This window comes from Podarcis muralis, chromosome 17, assembly GCF_964188315.1.
Source record: "Podarcis muralis chromosome 17, rPodMur119.hap1.1, whole genome shotgun sequence".
Taxonomy (NCBI): Eukaryota; Metazoa; Chordata; class Lepidosauria; order Squamata; family Lacertidae; genus Podarcis; species Podarcis muralis.
The window spans coordinates 20984245-21007725 of NC_135671.1; the positions used below are offsets into that span (position 1 = coordinate 20984245).

The 23481-nt window shown below is 42.7% G+C and overlaps 1 protein-coding gene across 29 annotated transcripts in view; it reads left to right on the forward strand.

Annotated features, from left to right (window-relative positions):
- Window positions 1-23481, forward strand: part of PTPRD (protein tyrosine phosphatase receptor type D) — a 1167048-nt gene that overhangs the window by 1101663 nt on the left and 41904 nt on the right. For all 29 annotated transcript variants that reach the window (XM_077921375.1, XM_077921383.1, XM_077921379.1 and 26 more), the window contains 2 exons: window positions 9807-9926; window positions 11784-11938. In XM_077921375.1, the coding sequence (XP_077777501.1) occupies window positions 9807-9926; window positions 11784-11938 (275 nt within the window). The remainder of the gene's footprint in view (window positions 1-9806; window positions 9927-11783; window positions 11939-23481) is intronic.

Here is a 23481-nt window from a genome sequence, read left to right on the forward strand (position 1 = left end):
TCCACCAGGTCTGAGCCATCACTGAAAAGGCCCTGGCCCTGGTGGAGGATAGTCTGACTTCCTTAGGGCCCGGGACCTCTAAACTTGGTTATTCATGGACCTTAAGGTCCTCTGCGGGGGATAAGAAATGCCTTATGGCAGAAGAAAAGAGTGGTGATGGACAACACTAACCACCGGTGGAGCATCTTAGGAGCTGATACTGATGATAGGATATTGTTATGAGTTGGGGGGGGCAGGCTGTATGCCTGATCCCCCTACTAATTCCTGGATCCAGCACAGATTCAATTGGTAAAACAGCCAGGCTAGCTTCCTGTTGAGATAATGGTCCTCTAAGTATGGGCCATTAAGGTGGCTCTGTGCCAGATGGCAAACAGATGGTCTCCCCTCTCTCAGCTCACTGGTAGTGAGAAAGACAAAGGCCAGAGTTGGGAGAGGTGTGTGTAAGCTGGAAGCAAAGCTGCAGGCTGAAGCTAGTAAGACAAAGCCATGCCTGATTTCTGCAGGAATCCAAGGCAAGCAAGACCCTCTTCGTGTGAGCCCCTCCATCATAGGCTCAGGTTGGATATGTGTAAATAAACCATATATCATGAAGACACTGCAGTCTCCACTGTCCCTCATTCCAAGGAAAACAAACTCGGGGTTAAAGCCCAGAACTCTGGAATGTCACTTGCAACAATATACTGCCTGTGCAGTTTGAACACAACCGCTGACCATACATTGAGGTCCACCAGGGTTCAACAAATGCCCTGTTGTTATTGCCTGGCAGGATAAAGAAATACAGTGAGAGGTGGCAAACATAGCTGGTGAGCTGTGTTCTGGGTCTAAGATTGTGGGGGGATTGGTAACGAAGATACAATAACATTTATTGCACTTTTAATACCATAAAACAGATTAATGCAGCCCAAATGAGATGAAAATACACTACAGTATTATTATTATTATTTTAAAGCAGCCGAGATACCAGTTGTGTTGTTATTCTTTGGTTTCTGTATTTTATGGTGCTTGTGAGACGGAGAGCAAGAGAGTGAATAATTTTTCCTCCTGTGCTGTGGCAGACTTGATAATTATTTTATCTGGAAGGCAAGAGCATTCTGCTGTGGGACCTCATCTCCTTCCTACCTTCCATCCTATTTTTGTTTACTTGCTTTCCTGTTGCTTAGTCCTGCAGCTGTGCTTGAGCGTTTCTAACCTGCTCTGCATAGATAAAGGGATTTTTTTTTTCTTTTTAAGGGGTGGGGGAGGGAAGCACCTGCAGAAGCAAACTTAGTTGGTTCATTAGCATGTGTTAGATGTCTGACTAACCTCAGCTTTGAGAACTTACATATTCAACAGCTGAGCACATTGAATGAAGATGTTACAGTGAATTAGTTATTCATTTGTTTGCCTTGGGGGAAGCTGCAGGGCAAAGGAGCTCTTTCATTTATAACCCCTTCACACTTTATTGTTTTCGCTTTAAATGTCATCTCCCGAATCTCACCTGACCTAATCCAGACCTCAGAGAAAGTCAGTCCTATTACTTTGCTATCACGCACATAATATATATCAAAAAGGATTATGCACACTGTGGTGCATGGAAGAATGTTGATAACATATTTATTACATGCATGAGTTTCGTTTGTATGAAACGAAAGGGAAATCTTAAGCGGTGGAAACCAGAGATTAGAAATAGCAGCTGGCAGTTACAGACAGGAATACATAAAGCAATTCAAAGCATTAATATTTTATATATATATATATATATATATATATATATATATATATATATATATAAATTGTGACTTGTGGTAGGATTCATTTCTGCAGAATTTCCATGTGTACTGTTACATCCTTTTTTGGTTCATTTCTTTCAACTTGCAAACCCGTTGTGGTTTCAGATTGTTTCCATGCTGCATTATTTAGACAATCTAAAATTTAAATTGCTCTGGGCAGCCAGCGGATGGTGGAGGCAGTTTGGAATAAAGCTAAATGTTATTCTTCAAAAATAGCATTTTTTGTTGTCCACTAAATAAATTGTTTTGAGGAAGACATGTCGTGGCTTTGTAAGTAGCAAATTATTGGCTTTCAACAAATTCATTCTGTTCTTGAATCTTTTTTTTTTTTAATGCAGCAAAGGCTTTATTAATATATATTCTCAATTACAGTCGTTCACCAAGTTTTCTTATGCTATTGATATGCCATTGAGCCAAACTCCTTGATCCATTTGGGAGCAAGGCTCAAAGAATCAGGCTTCTGACATCATATCCAGCCTGGATAAGGTACTGAACATTCTGTTCTCCAGGAGGAGATATGTGAGGCTGAGTTAATACTGTACCCTAAACTGCTAGTCCTTTCCCACCAACCAGTTGATTGGTGGGATTCTAGTTTATTGTATTCAGCTGTGTGCATGCAGCCCTGGCTGGGGCAAACATGTTCTGTTGGATGCAAAATCAAATGCAAAATCCTTTCATGAATCGGAAGCAAACATGTGTCAATATCTACTTTGGTGACAAGGAGTAGTCTTAAGCTCCTACATAGAATAGAAACTGTTTATTAATTGAAACCGGTTATTACATATCACAGCAGAAAACACATTGCCTTAGATCCAGGGCTGGTTGCACAGTTTTGTCAGTCTTTGGACATCAACGGGGGCCCTAGGCCCTCTCCCATCCCCATCACAGCCCTTCCTTTCCACCATCCTAGCTTTGCCAGAAGGGTTGGAACCCAATACGCTTGCCATCTTTCAGCCCAGGTGGTGGCAATGGTGCTAAAAGGAACACAAAAAAGATGCTAACCTCCTGCAAATGCGCCTGCCCTCAGGAATGGAAGATTACTCAAAGGTCCCTGTGATGCCATAGAACTCGTTCTCTGTTCTTCTATTTCCTATGGAATGGGTGCCTGAAAGCAAGAGAGCCTGACTGGGTTGCTCTTTTTGATCTTGACAGTGCTTACAAAGACGGGCTTTTTGAATATCACCATACCGGCAACAAAAATCTGTAACTTGTAGACCAGGAAGTAGCCTTGTGCTAGCTCAGTTTTCCTTATTTCTTTGAACAGCTGACTGTAAATGCCTCCACCTCAGCTATCATTTACCGCAAAATGACTGACTGATTTATTTAACCAAATGTATGCACTGCTTGCCAAAAAAAAGACCTCTGAGTGCTTTACAAAGGACAAGCTAAAATAGTAAATTAAAAATACAGATCAAAGCAAACATGTTAACATGTTTAAAAAAATATTTAAAAGACCAGCAGTTTTTAAAAAGCAACTATTTAACAGTGAAATCATGTGCGAGAATTGCACATTCAAAAAGCATGCCTGGGTAGGCGTGCCGAAACAAAGAAGGTTTTAGCAGGCGCCAAAAACAATACAGCAAAGGAGTTTTTGGAACTTCTTTCCATTCCAAAAGTAGTTTGTCATGTGACATCAGGTACTGTTGGGAATTTATGTTTAAATAGGAATTTATGGGGGGGGGGGGATCTTATTTTTCCACTTACATTCTCATTGATGGAAATAGGTACCAGCTAGAAGACAAAACTAGAAGACATGCATTCTGGGTGGGTTCTTACTGCTGAAGTCACAGGAAATGCTGCTCAGATATAGAATTGCAAACTACCCAGAGAGTTAGAATATTGAAAACTAATTATCTTAACTATTATTCGTGTAACTTTCAAAGCAACCATTATTTGAAGTGTCTTTTAGATTCCTCCCAAGTTATTGTTATTTCTTTCACTGGTATTTCTTTCTTACTTTCTTTGTGGGAATACTGCCTTTCACTTATGACTTTGCCCAAATCAAAGAATGCTTTAAAATCAAAATTCTATTATAAGTATCATTTCAAGAAATTCAGACCGCATCACTGAATCATAGAATTGTAGAGTTGGAAGCGACCGTGAGGATCATCTAGGTCAACCCTCTTCAATGCAGGAATCTTTTGTCCAATGAGGGGCTAGAACTGAAATTAAGAGCCTCCTGCGGTACCAACTGAGCTATCCCAGTATACGGCATTCTTGTGGTGTAGTGGTTAAGAGCAGTAGATTCGTAATCTGGTGAACCGGGTTCGCGTCTCCACTCCTCCACATGCAGCTGCTGGGTGACCTTGGGCTAGTCACACTTCTCTGAAGTCTCTCAGCCCCACTCACCTCACAGAGTGTTTGTTGTGGGGGAGGAAGGGAAAGAAGATTGTTAGCCACTTTGAGACTCCTTCGGGTAGTGATAAAGCGGGATATCAAATCCAAACTCTTCTTCTTCTTCTTCTTCTTCTTCTTCTTCTTCTTCTTCAATCTGCAAACCACCTATATTAGGCTTGTGGGTGTCTGCAAGTTTATGTCTAATCTAGCCGCAATGAGGCAAGTTGATCATTTGGCACTCTGCACGAATGCCATTGCAAACAGCAGCAAAATTATGGCTGTGCAGCCCAGTTGGCAGTCAAAGATGGTATAATTGTTTTTAACCTGACACCTATCTTGTGCTGCTGTTACGCTAAATAATTCTGTAGGTTAATTTTCTACTCCCATTTCTGTACTGGTAGGACCATCATGACATTAATCAATTAATTAATAAGCATGCACGGAGAAGTCTATCAAGCAGAATCTTCAAAATAAATGCCATGCTAAATGCCAAATACGTCAGCACAAATTAAAACTACAGGGTAGGAGATCAGTATTTTACCCTTACAATATTGGCAGGTCTTCTGAAGCAGGTTCACAGTTTGAAAATACGCTCAAGCAGTTTTGGAAGGGAGGAAAAAGAGTCTTAGTCCCCATACTGCTAGGGAGCTCTCCAAGGTTCTGAAGAAAAGAAGCCAAATAAAGCCTTGCTTATTACTTACTACCCCACGAGAGTTGTTTTGGTTGTTTTTAAGCAAGACTAGACCTTTTTTACTGCAAAATTTTCTCTCACAATTCACTATCAAGTATCGTATTCATTGATTTTGTTGGATTTTTTTATTTTTAAAAAATACGGAAATTTGCCTCCTTTAGTGTCACTGATAAAAGGTGGGACGGTATTTTTTCACACCTGTGATTTGCTGGAGTGTGAAGGTTCCTGAATATTACTTGGTAATAGATGTATATTTTTAAACTCACCAGGTTTGAAATGGTGCCCGCCTCCATTCTTAGTGGGAAATACGTCATTCAGTGTTCACTAGCTCTACAGCTTTCATTTCAGCCAGTGGACTGTGTCATTTCTGCATTTGGAAGCATACAGGAGTCTTCTATTATGTCTTGTATAAAAGGAAACCATGAGACTGCACCTTTTATGCCTTTCATGCTTTGGCTCCCAGTATGTTTCTGAGCACAATTCAAAGTGTTGGTGCTGACCTTTAAAGCCCTAAACGGCCTCGGCCCAGTATACCTGAAGGAGAGTCTCCACCTCCATCGTTCTGAGGTCCAGCTCTGAGGGCCTTCTGGCGGTTCCCTCGCTGTGAGAAGTGAAGTTACAGGGAACCAGGCAGAGGGCCTTCTCAGTAGTGGCCCCCGCCTTGTGGAACACCCTCCCATCAGATGTCAAAGAGAAGAACAACTGCCAGACTTTTAGAAGACATCTGAATGCAGTCCTGTTTAGGGAAGCTTTTAATGTTTAACAGACCACTGTATTTTAATATTTTGTTGGAAGCTGCCCATAGTGCCTGGGGAAACTGAGCCAGATGGGCTGGGTATAAATAATATATTATTATTATTATTATTATTATTATTATTATTATTATTAACCTTTGACCTCAGCTTTACAGCTGCCTTGTTAAAATGATCTGCTCTTACTCTAGTGTAGTTGATACTGCTTCTAGCTGAATTTCAGAGGATGTTGTTAAGCAGTGCTTCTGGATTATCTGCACTATTGTCTATGAGGTGGTGAAACTTCCTACCAAAGATACATAGCCAAGGCACCTAGTCCTCCCACTGAGGCCATTCCATCTAAGGCTCTTTCAGCACAGTCTTATTTCTTCCACCAGCAACCAGCTCCTCAGAATACTTCTCAGATCTTTCTTATCTTTAAAATGTGCCTGTTTGTTACTGAGCTTTACCCCCTTTGGAATAACTACTAAGTAATAATGCTAGCTTCAGTCTGTCCTCATACCAAATGGCTGTATGATTTCCTTTGGAGCTCAAGAACAAAGCTTGACTGGAAATTTGGTTGGTTGGCGCCCATCTGTCTCAGGAGACAATGGAAAAGTGCTCCCTCTGCCGTGAAGTCAAACCTTTGGAGAGTTACAGTGCCTGCTGTGGCTGTAGAGACCAATATGAGAGAGACATGTTTAGTTGCAGCTGGGGCAGATGAAAGCATCCTGTTGTGTTGATGCAGGTGTACCGTGGCGTTTCTTTCTACGCGCCTCCCAGAGGTCAAAACTAAATACAAAATCAGTAGTTTTGAGATTGTTGTTGTTTAGTTGTCTAGTCGTGTCCGACTCTTCGTGACCACATGGACCAGAGCACGCCAAGCACTCCTGTCTTCCACTGCCTCCCACAGTTTGGTCAGACTCATGTTTGTAGCTTCGAGAACACTGTCCAACCATCTCGTCCTTTGTCGTCCCCTTCTCCTTGTGCCCTCTATCTTTCCCAACATCAGGGTCTTTTCCAAGGAGTCTTCTCTTCTCATGAGGTGGCCAAAGTATTGGAGCCTCAACTTCACGATCTGTCCTTCTAGTGAGCACTCAGGGCTGATTTCCTTAAGAATGGATAGGTTTGATCTTCTTGCAGTCCATGGGACTCTCAAGAGTCTCCTCCAGCACCATAATTCAAAAACAACAATTCTTCGGCGATCAGCCTTCTTTATGGTCCAGCTCTCACTTCCATACATCACTACCGGGAAAACCATGGCTTTTAGTTTTGAGATAGATATGTGTAAATTGAAACCCACAAATCCCAACACATAAGCCTTGCAATGTGGCCCACTATGGGCTTAGTAAACTCCTGGGTTTTCCTGTTACCAGGAAGCAGTTGTCAGGTAATTCTCATAGTTGCTTACAGTAAAATAATAAAAGCATAGATTTAAAAAGAATTAATAATGAAGAAACAAACAAACATAGCAGAGCAATAAAATAAGATAGAACACCAGCATACAGTCTTAAATAATTACAAAGCCTGGGCAGATAGAAAGTGTGACCTCCAGCACAAGGCCATGTCCCTAGAGGTCACTGGATAAGCTAAAGTGACTATGCGCCTAGAAGTCAAGCCAAGTCACTTGGTCCAGGCTCACCACAAACTTATCAAACACTGCAGTAAAGAGTAATTAAGCTCACCTTAACTATGCTTGACTGTGCATAGCAATGGTAAGAATGTGAAGTGAGATCTCTATTACCCTGGAATCCACCCAAACCAGAACACTTCAAGTATTTGAACCATATGTTTGGGAAACATAAGAACAAGGAATTTGCATTCTTTCAGTAAAGAGTGGGAAATAATGTTTCTATCTAATAAACTGGCCCGACATGTTTGTCACTCCTTTACCACGAGTGTTTTAAACCAGATCTTTTCCAGCTGACTCCTATAACTCAACGTCTCCTCATCGGACAATCCCCACCTGTCACTCACCCTGGCTCCACCACCTTTGCCCCTCAATCTTGCACTGTCTTCTTTCTCTCACTCATTTTTCTGTTACACTAAGACACGGAGTGCCCTTTAAAATCTGATAAATAATCTCTTTCTGTGAACTCTTATAGATCAAAGACTTGGCAATCTAAAGCCACGACATGTTTCATTAAAGAAAGGAAAAGCCTCAAAACAAAATTACGTTTTTGTGTAGTTTCTGGCATAGTTCATTCTAAACATCCTGGATCAAAGAAATCCAGTCTCGTAGCACTGCTTTTCTGTTTGTAGCAAAGCTTAAATTTTTCAAACCGCTTACTTCGGAAACCAGTATTTATGTTTGGATGTCAATGATCATGGTTTCATCTGATATACTGTATTTTTCGCTCCATAAGACACACTTTTTTCCTCCTAAAAAGGAAGGGGAAATGTCTGTGTGTCTTATGGAGCGAATGTGTGGTTGATCGCTGGCTCCCTTTCCAGTCCTGCCCCCTTGCCCAGACCTCCATTGTTGAATGTTCTGCAGACAGAGGCTGTTTGTTTCCCCAGCGACATGTGACTGGCTGGTTAGATTATCTGTCTGGAAAGAAGCTGTAGAACTGTGAGTTGAACCCCATAAAAGCAGGATTTTTTCCCTTTGCAAAGTAAGCTCGACAACTTTGAGCTGATCCTCAAAAAAACGGGGCTTTTCCCCTTTGCAAAAGAAGCTGCATAACTGTGAGCTGATCCTCCCCAAAACAGGGCTTCCCCCCTTCCTCCTCTAAAATCTAGGTGCGTCTTATGGTCAGGTGCGTCTTATGGAGCGAAAAATACGGTATTCTGCAGCACCATGAGACAAATGTGAGCGGGTGTAACGTAAGACCTGGATTTGAAATTGTAAATTGCAAGTAGCACTTGCTGCTGGTTCAAACCACATCACGAGACACGGCATCTATAGAGCCTCAGCTATAGAGGCCATTGGGTCAGGCAGCCACCGCAAGCAGAGGCATTATGAGGTACATAAAGGACTGAGGGCACAAGCCCATGACACAAATTTGCATATGTTAATTTATATCTAAACATACTTCAATGCAAATTAAAACAGCCAGTACAGCCGTACCTTGGATCCCGAACGCCTTGGTACTCAGACGTCTTGGCTCCCAAACGCCGCAAAGTGAGTGTTCCGGTTTGCAAACGTTCTTTGGAACCTGAACGTCCAACAGGGCTTCCGCGGCTTCTGATTGGCTGCAGAAGCTTCTTGCAGCCAATCAGAAGCCGCGCTTTGGTTTCCAAACATTTTGGAAGTCGAATGGACTTCTGGAATGGATTCCATTCGACTTCCAAGGTATGACTGTAGTTGGATCTCACCAGCACTAGGTTTTGGTTGTGCACCTAGTCACTTTATGAGCAGCAGAAAATAATAATAATAAACGTGAGGGAAAGGGAACAGAAGGCTCCCTTTACAAAATTCAAAAACTCCAGTGCCACCACTGGCCAGGCCCAACGATGCCCCATTCTGCAATGGAGTCCTTCCTTCTCGCCCTTCCTTGAGCCATGCTGACCACATGGAGAGAGCAACCACTTATACTGCCTTCTCCCTGCCATTACTTCACTTGCATCAGTTGGCAGAGGTGAAAAGGAAGCTATTTCCCTTCTTTGCCTTCACTGGCTTAGGATTTTGGATTGTTTGTTTTATGCCCCCCCCCCCCGCCGCCTATGTCTGAGCAAAAAAGGACAGAAAAGAGAGTCTCTTATTCTGGAACTGGAGAAAAGCAGGTCACTTGAAGATCAGTTCCATCCCAATGGAAAAACATGCAGGCCTCTTGTCATATTATTGAAGAATTCCATGTTCTTACTGTGCATACATACCAAGCTGAGAGAGGTGGAACAGGAAGCAGTTTCTTTTATCAGACAACACAGTTTCATGAATCCTCTTCCTGACTCGATCTGTTTTGTAGCTGTGCTGATGCACACCATCTGGTCCACCAAGTGGCACACATCAAGCATTACTGATGACGCTACTTTTCCGTGAAACACGCCCTATAAAATCTGCAGCATAAAGGCTCAAGGTCCCATTGTCCCATTCGGCATGCTGAGCGCTCAGGAAGCTTGTTTATATTGTGTTCCCCAAGTGCACCATCATCTCGTCGTCCTTCTGGATGATCTGGATCATTTCCACAGCAACTAGACCACATGCTGTGGGGGTGTCTCCTATCCCAACATAGTAATATTCTTGTCAGCCTGTTTCCATTAGTTTTCAGCTGTGAGAAACGAGATTCGTGCTACTTAAAAAGTGAATATATTTCTGCCTAAAATGCTTTTTTGCAGGTGAAATGTGATCAGTATTGGCCAAGCAGAGGAACCGAAACGTATGGACTGATCCAGGTGACCTTATTGGACACTGTAGAATTGGCAACGTACTGTGTCAGAACATTTGCACTTTACAAGGTAATTCTTCGTTCTGTATGCATCAGATATTTTTTTGGTGGCGAGAGAGAGTCATGGTTGTTTATAACAATATAACTGGATTACATGAGGCCATACAGTCTAGTTCATGGGTAGGCAAACTAAGGCCCGGGGGCCGGATCCAGCCCAATCACCTTCTAAATCCGGCCTGCAGATGGTCCAGGAATCAGCATGTTTTTACATGTGTCCTTTTATTTAAAATGTATCTCTGGGTTACTTGTGGGGCTTGCTTGTTTTTTTTACATGAGTAGAATGTGTCCTTTTATTTAAAATTCATCTCTGGGTTATTTGTGGGGTGTACAAATTTGTTCATCCCCCCGCCAAAAAAAAATATAGTCCACCCCCCCACACAAGGTCTGAGGGACAGTGAACCGGCCCCCTGCTGAAAAAGTTTGCTGACCCCTCCTTGCAGCAGCAAGATTCCCTAGAATTAAATGCTCACCCAGTTTCCTATCCAAAGCCTGCAGAGTGCCGGGGGAGGGGGGGCCATAAAATTCCTAGCCATTATCAAACATCTTTACAACTATAAAACATTTATTGACATTCAAGCCATATCAGAACTCTGAAATCTTTTACACATTGTCTTTCTTCCCTCCATGGCCCTAGTAAACAGTTCCTCCTCCTTTCTATGTTAAGCTTTTAATTATTTGAATATTTGTTTTCCAATCTAACTTACAGCCAGTTCCTTTAGTTTTAAAGCCAATGGTTTTCAACTAGTGTTCCATGGTACCCTGGGGTGCCTTGAATGATGGCCAGGGGTGCCGTGGGCAACATTGGCTTCTGTTCCTCTTTTCTTCCCTCCCTCCTCTGATGCCCTCTCACGTCTCTACCTCCTAAAGGCTTGCACAGCTGTTCATTGCAGTCACCCTGGCTACAAGCTCAGCAGGCAAATGGGGCCTCTGAGGCTGGCCAGCGCGTGCAGGCTGCCAGTAGCTGAGGCAGCCTCAGAGTAGACAAGCAAGTGGGCGAGGGAGTCCAGCCACCAAGTCTGGCAGCCCTTGCTCTTGGGAATGGACAGAGAAGTCCCAGGCCCCAGATGAGACCAGGGGTGGCAGCAGCAGCTGCCCAGAGGACTCCCAAGGAGAGGGGAGAGGAGAGGAAGCTGAGGGAACACTGCACAACGGAAGGTGTTTGGAAAAGGGTGAGAGGCTGCCAGAGGCTCTGCAGGCAAGGGGTGACATAACTGGACTCCTGAGCCCCACAGGGGTGCCGCAGAAAGAATGTAGTTGGCCAAGGGAGTCGTGGACTCAAAAAGGTTGAAAACCTCTGGCTTGAGTCATGCATTCTGAATGTTGGGCTGGCTACACAATAGTTCCCATACTGCTTCTCTGCAGTAGTAGTGAATAACAGTGCTGTGTCTGCACTTTCCAGCACCATCACTGAGAAGTTCATTTCTGTGATAAATCCAATAAAAAGGTAAAGGGACCCCTGACCGTTAGGTCCAGTTGCGGCGCTCATCTCACTTTACTGGCTGAGGGAGCCGGCGTACAGCTTCCAGGTCATGTGGCCAGCATGACTAAGCCGCTTGTGGCGAACCAGAGCAGCGCACGGAAACGCCATTTACCTTCCCGCCGGAGCGGTACCTATTTATCTACTTGCACTTTGATGTGCTTTCAAACTGCTCGATGGGCAGGAGATAAATCCAATACAGCTCACTATTAAATAGGTGCCACAGTTCTAGAGTAGCCACAGACTCAGCTTGAGAGATGATATCGTATTTTGCCTTTAAATGGAACTTTATTTAAGACTCATGGCGATGTGGCAAATATGCCTTTGCTCCATTCCGGAGCGCTGTTGTGACATTGGGCATTCATTCCAACCAACATTCTTCTCTGGCAGAACGGATCGAGTGAGAAGAGAGAAGTGAGGCAGTTCCAGTTCACTGCCTGGCCTGACCATGGAGTTCCAGAACATCCGACGCCATTCCTAGCTTTCTTACGACGAGTCAAAACCTGTAATCCTCCCGATGCTGGGCCAATGCTTGTTCACTGCAGGTAAGCGCAGGCTTCACTGTAACAAACACTTGCAAGTGACATGTTAATGCCGTAAGCCAATGGCTCATAATTTGGCATTGTATATAGCATTTCATTTGCATTTTCCCCATTCTCTGGAAGTTCTGATTAACTGAATACATGATGGCTGTAGTCTAAACAAGCACAAAACAAGCTCCACAAGCTGTAAAGGAGCTTTAGAACACAGTGAGGGTTGTTTTCAAGCAACAGCCCCTTTTTCTACATGGTAAACTATTTTGAAAGCTTAGGGGAGGTTCTTAAAAAAAATGTGTTAATGCAAATGGGGCTTGTTTGAAGGAAAATGTACAAAATAAAATCCAAATAGACTACCCCAAGGTGCAGCCATATGCACACTTATTCCGGGGAGGTGCGCTTAGAACATGGGTAGGCAAACTAAGGCCCGGGGGCCGGATCCAGCCCAATCGCCTTCTAAATCTGGCCTGCGGACGGTCCAGGAATCAGTGTATTTTTACATGGGTAGAATGTGTCCTTTTATTTAAAATGCATCTCTGGGTTATTTGTGGGCCCTGCCCGGTGTTTTGACATGAGTAGAATGTGCACTTTTATTCAAAATGCATCTCTGGGTTATTTGTGGGGCATAGGAATTTGCTATTTTTTCCCTTCAAAATATAGTCCGGCCCCCCACAAGGTCTGAGGGACAGTGGACTAGCCCCCTGCTGAAAAAGTTTGCTTACCCCTGACTTAGAACTATGGATACAGAATCCACCCAAGCAGAATTTCCATATATATACTCAAGTATATTTGTAATCCTTCTTATAGGGATCTCCAAGTGTGGTTGACTTGCATGTTTCCCCCAATTCTGGTTGCCGGTTTCAGGGGTGTTCTTGAGCTCTCATGAGTCCAGCACCATAAGTGCACAGAGCCTCCCCTCATACTAGCTATACTATTATGTGATAATATTTATTGGTTGGGTTGAGGTACTCTGGGAACATTTATGGGAAAGATGATGTGTGCCTGGACCTTGCGATCGCTAGCATTTTGCTCGACATACAGCTCAAATAGCTGAATCTCCGAAGGCAGAAGAACCCAATTGTTCAAAAGGTTGGATACCTACCAAGTTGAAAAGATATACCTGAGAAGCACGAAACTGCATCTGTTCTGGTGATCTTGCAAATCCATTGATTTCATTGTGAAAGGAAGTTTCTTATTACCTATTTACATACGCTACACTTCAAGTAATTTCAATTTATATCCCTGATTTGTTTTACCTGAAATGTGAGGCAATCGGATAAGCAATTTTGAACAGTTCTAAATGGAAAGAATCTGCTGATAATTTGTTTATTTATAAAAAACAGAAATTTCTGCCCCGTGCTTCTAGTTCCTATGCACTACTCAAGGCAATTTACGACGATTTAAAACTGCAATATCATATCAATAGAAATGCATTAAAAATCCAACACAGGCAGAGACCAGGCAGATACACAGACAGATAAAACATAGCATTTAAATAAAATAAATAGGCAAAGCCTGATGGATTTTTTTATTATAAAAAATGTCTTCACCAACAAGCAAAAGGCAGCAAGAAAGGTGGCCACTCACACTTCAAGGAGCAAAGTAACCCACACCATACTGAGAAAGCCTTATAGCTTCTTGCTGTCAACCTCATGTAACCTGAGGTAGGACACAGAGAAGGACATCTCCTTTTGATATTTGTCCCCAGGCAAGATGGCATTAGAGGAGACAGTCCCTCAGGTGTATTTTAACCTTGAGGCTGCCACGGGCTGGCCAGGTCAGGATGATGCAGATGGAATATTGGCCAAGGACCTGGGAGAGGGTTCTAGCAGAATGTGGGGGCCTTTGCTGGAAGTGGTGAAATTTGCTGGCAAGGATCGTGGGAAGAGAGCTTCCTCAGCCAATGTGGTGTGGTGGTTAAGAGCTGTAGACGTGTAATCTGGTGAACCGGGTTCGCTTCCCCGCTCCTCCACATGCAGCTGCTGAGTGACCTTGGGCTAGTTACACTTTTCTGAAGTCTCTCAGCCCCACTCACCTCACAGAGTGTTTGTTGTGGGGGAGGAAGGAAAAGGAGAGTATTAGCCGCTTTGAGACTCCTTCAGGTAGTGATAAAACAGGATATCAGATCCAAACTACTCCTCCTCCTCCTCCTCCTCCTCCTCCTCCTCCTCCTCCTCCTCCTCTTCTTCTTCTTCTTCTTCTTCTTCTTCTTCTTCTTCTTCTTCTTCTTCTTCTTCTTCTTCTTCTTGTCTCATCCATCTCCACGATGATAGCTGCAAGTCCCACCTCCTTCTCTATTCCTGCCTTTCCTCCCACCCTGGCACCATCAGATACTGTGAGTATCTTAGGAACGCCACTCCAGATTTGGGTAGGATTTGCTCCGTAGCCTTTTCTTCCCTCAAAGATACCCCGCAAGGCAGCTGAGGTTTAGGATTTGTTGTTGTTGTTGTTTAGTCGTTTAGTCGTGTCCGACTCTTCGTGACCCCATGGACCAGAGCACGCCAGGCACTCCTGTCTTCCACCGCCTCCCGCAGTTTGGTCAGGCTCATGTTTGTAGCTTCGAGAACACTATCCAACCATCTCATCCTCTGTCGTCCCCTTCTCCTTGTGCCCTCCATCTTTCCCAACATCAGGGTCTTTTCCAGGGAGACTTCTCTTCTCATGAGGTGGCCAAAGTATTGGAGCCTCAACTTCACGATCTGTCCTTCCAGTGAGCACTCAGGTCTGATTTCCTTAAGAATGGATGCGTTTGATCTTCTTGCAGTCCATGGGACTCTCAAGAGTCTCCTCCAGCACCATAATTCAAAAGCATCAATTCTTCGGCGATCAGCCTTCTTTATGGTCCATAAAGGTTTAGGATTAGAGTTTTTCTTCTCCTGGATGGGCTACCTTCCCAGGTGGGCTCACTTCCCTCTACAGCACGTGCAGAAACCGCCTTCTTGACCAGTGGGCCAACTATTGGTCTCGTCTGCTAAACCCTCTGGGGCCTGTCTTCGCATGCAGGGGAAGTTCCTAACTTACCGAGGGTTTGAGACCAATTGGCTACCCTCACCTGGTTTAGCCGGCCAGCTGAAGCTGTTCCCAGTGTGTGTCCACTGTTGCATGTTGACAGCTTCTAGGAGCAACAAATGAGAGCTAAGCTGAGTGCAGGATGGGGATCAAAGGTAGACAAACTAACCCAGAAGAAAAACAAAATGTCCCCCACCAGAGGTACTATACCCATCCCCGAGCACTCCATATATAGGTAAAGGGACCCATGACCATTAGGTCCAATCATGGCTGACTCTGGGGTTGTGGCGTTCATCTTGCTTTATTAGCCAGCATGACTCAGTTGCTTCTGGCAAACCAGAGCAGCGCATGGAAACACTGTTTACCTTTCTGCCAGAGTGGTACCTATTTATCTACTTGCTCTTTGACGTGCTTTCGAACTGCTAGGTTGGCAGGAGCTGGACCCAAACAATGGGAGCTCACCCCGTGGCGGGGATTCGTACCGCCGACCGTCTGATTGGCAAGTCCTAGGCTCTGTAGTTTAACCCACAGCGCCACCCACGTCCCATATATACAGTATATACATATATACTCCATATATACAGGATAGCAAAAGGGTGTGACAGTGTCAGATCAAGGTCCAAAGCTTTTGAAGCTAGAGCACTTGCCTTAGCTGTCTGTGTATTTTGGATTAGCCGTGTGTATTGCCTGAAATGCCTTCAGGCAACAATTTGCATACCCACCACAGTAACCTAAGCATTGAAGCCTTTGGAAAGAACTCTTTGCCAACTCTTTGTTCTTCAGCAACTGAGAGACAGGACAAAGGAAGCCCTGGATTATTATTTTTCACTTTTTCTGCCCCACTGTCCTTTAAGTCCACAGAATTTGACCACTGTACTTTTAGGTTTTCCTTTTGTTCTTTCTTGGGGTGCAATCTAATGCATACATACTGACTCAGTCAGTCACAGTAAACACAGCAGAACTTTCTTCTGAGGAAAACAATGAGTGCAAGACCTGCTCTCTTGTTCCTCGTTTCCCTAATAACTGAAACGAGTTTGTTTTATGGAGACCTCCTCCGTGTTTCCTTCTTTATTGTTTTTGTTTCCAGAGCTGAGCAAACGGTGTTGATGGTAGATTTATGAAAAACATAATCATAAACATCTCTCAAATAAGTTTTCATGTATGAATTTAAGAGCTGCAACTGAAAGACTTGAAGTGAAAACTGGATGTAATTTTCATGAGTGCCAAAAAAGCTTTTATACAGCTTAGCTAAAAAATAAGGATAAAAATAAACAGTTCTGTTAAGCAACAGTGATAAAGTACTGGGTGAATTGTTTTCTTAACTGACGATGTAGGCAATTAAGTTTCCACTGAGAGCTTGTGATTGGCCCTCCATAATCTATTCCCTTGAAATTTTCTATAGACTGTGTACTCCAATTATATATTATGGCAGCAATCCAAAGAGGTGCACTTAAGCCCTATTTAAATCAATGGGATGTGTTAGTTGTGATTGTCTTCCCCCATTGATTTCAATAGGGCTTGAGACATAACCAACTTCCTCTTGATTGTGACCTACCAGATTCAGCATGCCAAACTCCTAGGAACAAAAGCAAAAGCAGCTTGGAACTAGCTAACACTCATCTGCAGGAAAACAAAATGAAAACAATGCCTTTAATTGCACAGTTGCATTTAAACGGTTTTAACCCTTAGCCTGCAATCCATGCATCTTCTCTTGGCAGCTCAGATGTGCTGGGCCTGCAAAAAAGAAATGAGAAAATCTCAAAGCAATTTTTGCTGTACCCATAAATGGCAGAGGTCTTACTGCTAACAAATAATGCATGCATACTCCAGGCTTTGAGTTTCTAAGAATCACAACACTAGTTTAACTTTAGAATACCACATAATCCAGATTGTTAGGCCATTGGTGTAGGAGCCTGTTTTTGTCATTCCATAGAGCACTACATATGCTGATAGTGCTTTAATCATCATAATGGCAGTAACAGTCAACTTTCCAGCTGGCACTTACCTATACCTTCTAGAAGTGGAATGTCATGGCCATTGGTCCCATTTGCCAAACAGCAGAGCTGGTTCTAATGAATAACTTATAAATGCCTCATTTAGTTATCCATTTCTACCTCTGCATAATATTCTGCCTATTCCAGAGCAATTTAGCAATATCACAGTCCAACCATTGCCTCCATGCTGATCTGCTTTCATTTGTAAAATTAAATATCCTTTTAATGAGCACTTATTGTTTGAAATTCAGGCTTTAATTCTATGAATCTGCGATAGACAGAGTGTAACATGTGGTCTATTGATAGCAGGAAAAGCACACGGTTGCGTTTGAAGTCGGATTATTGCTGGCAAACAGGTGCTCATCAGATCATAGCCGAATAGCACCAGAGGGCATCTGGAAGCCTTTTTGTTTTGTTTTGAGAACTTCACAGAAGTCTTAGCAATTGCTTCAGTAATGTTACCCAGAAGCTTTGTATAGAAACATAGGCCTTTATCCTCTGTGTTTCTGCAACAGAGCACCAGTGGGCAATCCTTGAAGAGACATGTAATTTAATGAAGTGTTCAGATACATTGCTAATGTCCATAAAATGAGTAACAGAAAAAAGGCAGGTGGGCAGCTTTGAAAAATGTGAATTATGGATTTAAGGAACGTACTCTCACCTAGAGATATGCTAAAGATAAATTTCAGCCAGCTATGGGATATTCACATTTTATACAGATGCTTTCCATTATTACAACATGACATACCTACAATTATGTCATATGGTTCTGAAATTGCTCTCCCCCCTACACACACATTTTGATGCCAGTTCATTCATTTCCTCACCCGACACTCCTTTTTACATGTAAAAGTTTACAGTAATTAAAACATACAAAAATAGAACCTCACTTTACTTTTTTAAACAGCAAATCCCATAGTTTGAACAAGAAAGTATATACACAATACTATAAATACTGAATAATACAAGAAAATTTCTTTGATCAGGTTTCCTGGCAAATAACATGGAAGTGAAGGTGTACTTTTTCCAATTTTTATGCCATATCTACAGTGGGGAACCTGAGATATTTAAGTGCAGAACAACATGTAAGCACATTCATGTAAATACATTGAACATGGGTGTATTGTGCAATATAAACTTCAGAAGTCATTCTAAACGTTAACTGTGAATTGTCTTCTCTTGTCAAGTTATTATTATTGTTGTTGTTGTTGTCATTATTTATTTGATTCATATATCGCCCTTCGTCATAGGATCTCAGGGCAGGTGCACAGAATAACATACAGGATAAAAACTAGTAAATAATTAAAACAAAACAGCAAAACAATAACCCCATGGACACATATAAAAGGCTGCTGAACATTAATCAGCCAAAGGCCTGGTTGAAGTTTTAAATGTTTTATTGAGGTCCTAATTCAAGTAAGGTGCAGCTAACATCCCCATACACTTATTAAAAAGAGCATACTTCAGATGCAGAACTCGCCTGTTTCACTCCCCACATACAATTTGTCCCTGCCAGAAAGGGAGGTTTCCAGTGTCCTCCTCTCTTCTTTCTTTTAGCTTAATCTTTATGGTGTTCTTCTCCTCAAGGTTGCAATCTTGCTGCTGTTTTAGATTCCGTTTTATCTTCCTCTTCTCACACCTGCACTCATATTTCTCTTTCCTTCTTTCTAATAGTCTGAGGTTTGTTCCTGTCTTTCCCTAGATTGACCCTAAAACCAAGAGTTCATCCTCTCTTATTTCTCAGTGTGATTATTGTAACGTTCTTCTGGTTGGCCTTCCTTTATCTCCATTCTAGTGTTTCCATTATGAATGTTTACTTTCCTGTTCCTTCCACTTTGATCATGTCGCTCTTTATGGACTTCTGTTCATATTCCATTTTATATTCACATTTTTTATCTCTCATCTTTAAATCACTTAATTCAATTTGTACCTTCTTATCTCACATCTCTTTGACTATAATGTATTCTCTTTTCTTCTGGTATGCGCCACCTCACTTCTGCTGTTTCTCCTACTTGTCCTTTCTCTGTTATCATTTCTTATCTTTGGAATTCTCTTCCCACTGATAGTTGTCCTACTTCACTGTGTTCAAACAACCTTCTAAGACTTGTCTTTGTCTCCCCTCCAAGCTTCCTGGTCTGATTGCTTTGCTTTTATTGCTGATCTCCTTTGCTGAGTTTTTTTTCTTTCTTCAAATCCACCTGCTCCTTTTCCCTAAATGTGTCACATCATTTAGACTGTAAACCTTTGTTGGGGTGCTTTGTGGACATTTCTCAACTGTAAGGGATCTAATTGTAGGTGTGGTATAAATACAACAAGAAATGAAATTGAAATTGAATTGAAATACTTTATTGTCACTTGTACAACTTGTATACAGTGAGATTACACGAGCACCTCATATCTGCTCTCTTAGTCTTAATTCCCCCCATTTACTGACACACACACACTAAACCCGAAAGTCAGTTGCCTTGTTGTTAACTTTTCATTCAGCAGCCTAACAGCCCATGGATAGAAGCTGTTCTTTACCCTGTTGGTGTGACCAATCATGCTTTTATATCTTCTGCCCGAGGGCAGGAGATCAAGAAAGTGCCGGCCAGGGTGTGAATTATCCCTGAGAATTTTCCTCACTCTCCTGAGGCAACGTTCTTCCGCTATTTCATCCAGAGGATTCACGGGACAGCCCATAATCTCTTGTGCTGTATTCACCACCCTCTGTAGGCACTTCCTATCAGATGATGTCAAACCAGCATACCACACCGTGATGCAGTATGAAAGGACACTTTCTATTGTTGACCGATAGAAGGAGATCATCAAATGGTAGAAGGAGATCATCAAATGGTAGAAGGAGATCATCAAACGGCTAAGGGAGCTGGGCATGTTTAGCCTGGAGAAGAGGAGGTTACGGGGTGATATGATAGCCATGTTCAAATATATAAAAGGATGTCACATAGAGGAGGAAGAAAGGTTGTTTTCTGCTGCTCCAGAGAAGCGGACACGGAGCAATGGATCCAAACTACAAGAAAGAAGATTCCACCTAAACATTAGGAAGAACTTCCTGACAGTAAGAGCTGTTCAACAGTGGAATTTGCTGCCAAGGAGTGTGGTGGAGTCTCCTTCTTTGGAGGTCTTTAAGCAGAGGCTTGACAACCATATGTCAGGAGTGCTCTGATGGTGTTTCCTGCTTGGCAGGGGGTTGGACTCGATGGCCCTTGTGGTCTATTCCAACTCTATGATTCTATGAAATGTTGATTGACGTCGTTCTTCTGCAATACTCTGAGGAGATGGAAACCTTAGGGTGCTCTTGCTATTTTCAGGTGGGATTCAGCCACTTGCTGGCAAAACCAGGTTGCACAGTTAAAGCTGATTTGGCACTCTTGAGCTACAAATCATTCCTCCCATCACCCCCAAAATCAAACTTTTAGCTATAAGGAAATTGATGGAGAAATGCACTAGGAACCGTAGGATAGTGATTACTTGATGCAATGTCATATACCCTCCAGCCAAAAAGTCAGAATGAATGCTCAATAAATAGATTGTCTGTCAACAACATTAAATTCAAATGTTTCACATTTGTTTGTTTGTTCCTTCTAGAAAATGGGATATTTTATTATTCCTCTATTATGCCTAATGGGCTCCCTCCTCCCCCACAACATTTAATTCCACAGCTGGAATTCTCACCTTTGTTTTCAAATACTGTGTGCATCAGTATGCCTGTTCATGTCCTCTAAGGTCCTGATGTTAGATCACAGTTTGAAATTCTAATTCTACACAGAATTAGTAACTATGACTGCGAAACGAAGAAATAAGGATGAGTCACAGATAAGAGATGAGTGGAAGTGTTTTGAAGAGAATCTCAGAGGATATAATAGTCAGTTACCTTAGAAGTAGGAATGAACACATGAGCAGCAGGTAACATTAAATAAAGGAAGATTTGAGATGAAAATGGGTGGAATAATAGTTTATGCAGCCAACAAAAGACTACCTAGAATGCCATGGAGAGGTGGACTGGGAAGTCCGAGGATAATAGATAAGGATGAATATTGTATGGTGTAAAAAGTTGTAAAAGTGCATTAAAAATAAATAAGCATGCTGTCCAGGAAACGAGTCCCATTGAACTCAATGGCACTTATCTCTTGAGTGATGTTTAGTATTGGTCTGAACACTCTGTCCTCTTTACCACAGCTAATGCAAGTTCTGAATCAAAACAGACCATATCTGATTACTTGAGGGGATACTTACTGATGGGCAGACGATAAAATTCTGTGAGCTTTAGTAGTAGTAGTAGTAGTAGTAGTAGTAGTAGTAGTAGTATAGTGCCCTATCCCCGCAGGTCTTAGGGCAGTTCACAAGATAAAATCACAATATAAAAACTCAAAATACATAACCAAAATAAAAACCAAAACAACCCCCCCCCCCATTTTAAAGGGGCATTGGATGTCAATCAGCCAAAGGCCTCGTTAAAGAGGAACGTTTTTTGCCTCCAGGCGTTAACCTAGCACTACAATATTTGCATGTTCTCATTGAGAGTATTGTAAGAGCTCTGAACTTCCTGACATCAAAGACAGGCAAAGGGCAGAATATTGGCATTTAATAGGTAGAAGGTAAATAGGGACATGGGTGGCGCTGTGGTCTAAACCACTGAGCTTCTTGGGCTTGCTGATTGGAAGGTCGGCTGTTCGAATCTGTGTTGCGGGGCATTTAATAGCACATACTCCATGGGATGCGGACGAGACCCATTGCCACTGTAATGCGACATTGAATCCTTCCCTACCCTTCTCTTGTTTGCCCCAGTCAATCTCAGTAGCAAGCTGGGAAATGGAGGGTCCCTAACTGCTAATCCTACTGTCCCCCAAGAAACAACTGAAACACTCTACAATTTTATAGATTGGCACCAGTGGTACAGTAGCTTTAAAAATCAGTACACAGAAAGGGATTTGTGCTTGCCATCATTTTTGTTCTGGCTGACGTCTGGAAGCTGCTTGGCAGAGAGCAGAGTAATAGGTACAGTTCGCCACCCTACCTGCATCCCCTCCATCAAGCATCTTTCAGAAGACTCTGCTGGAACAGGAAGCTTGCAATCAGGGAGCATATTATGGCTTCCCACTATGCCCTGTGAGGGACCTAGTGATGCACAGGACAGGGAAATCGGGAGCACCTCTGTACCTAGTGAATGGGCAGCCTTTGGTGGCAAGATGAGCATGGGAGGTAGTCATGAGTAATGGGTAGCCCTTCAACAGATAGTTCCTGTGATGAGGTGTCCATTAGCAGCTAGTGAGTGAATAACTGAGAAAACAGTCCCTCTTCTTTGATAAGATATGTACTCACATGCTGTGCTAACTGATGCCTGCATGTGAGGATTTGGTTGCTGGGAAGATTATGGAGCTGTCTCGCCAACACAGCGGGTGGCACTGTGGTCTAAACCACTGGGCCTCTTGGGCTTGCCGATCGGAAGGTCGGCGGTTCGAATCTCTGCGATGGGATGAGCTCCCATTGCTCTGTCCCAGCTTCTGCCAACCTAGCAGTTCGAAAACATAACAGTGCAAGTAGATAAATAGGTACCACTGCGGTGGGAAGCTAAATGGCGTTTCCGTGCTCTCTGCTTCTGTCACAGTGTCCCATTGCGCCAGAAGTGGTTTAGTTCCGCTGGCCACACGATAGAAAGCTGTCTGTGGACAGACACTGGCTCCCTTGGCCTGAAAGAGAGATGAGCATCGCAACCCCATAGTCGCCTTTGACTAGACTTAACCGTCCAGGGCTCCTTTACCTTTTTACCTTTCCTTTCATACCCTTTGGAGGGATCTGCAGGCAAGGATCATTTGCAGCTTCTGCTTGTTCTGCTTCATATCTCCTGTTTCTTTGACCTGTGCTGTGGTTTGAAGCTGTGCATGATGGCAGCTTACGTGCATTTTGGGGAGACACTCTGTAGTCATTAGTATTTGGATCCTCTGCACATCTGCTATCTATTTTCCCGGAAAAGAATGGATTAGGTGCAAGGATCCTGCTAGTAGGCAGTCTTCCTATGTAAATACCTTTCTGCTGAATATGTTCCTGGTGGATTGATGATGCTTCAGTTTGTTAAACTGACCACTTATAAAAATACAGTCTTGCGTGTATTTCTTGAAATAGAAATGCCACTCTATAACTTATCACTATTAGTTAGCAGTGATCCTTATTTCCTGATATTTATCATGTCCTGTGAGTCTTGTAATTTTCTTTGACCTGTGCTGTGGTTTGAAACATTATTTGATCAGTATTCTCAATGAGTCATTTTATCCACATGTATTTAGTTAATTTTTTCCTGCCTGTGTTTATATATACTCTATAAGGGAAAGGAAGCCTGACTGCTCACAGCTGAGTCTGGTAAAAGAGCAATTAGTTTCTATCAGAGCCAACAGCTGTCTGTAATGAATTCTGAATTAAAATTACGAGCAAAGAAAAGAATCTAGCCATCTGCAGGAAATGTGAAAATATTTTTATAACCCTAATAGCTGAGATCTGGACAAGGGTATTCGTGAGATTTCCCAGCTGTACCTACAGTGAATTCTCGAATAG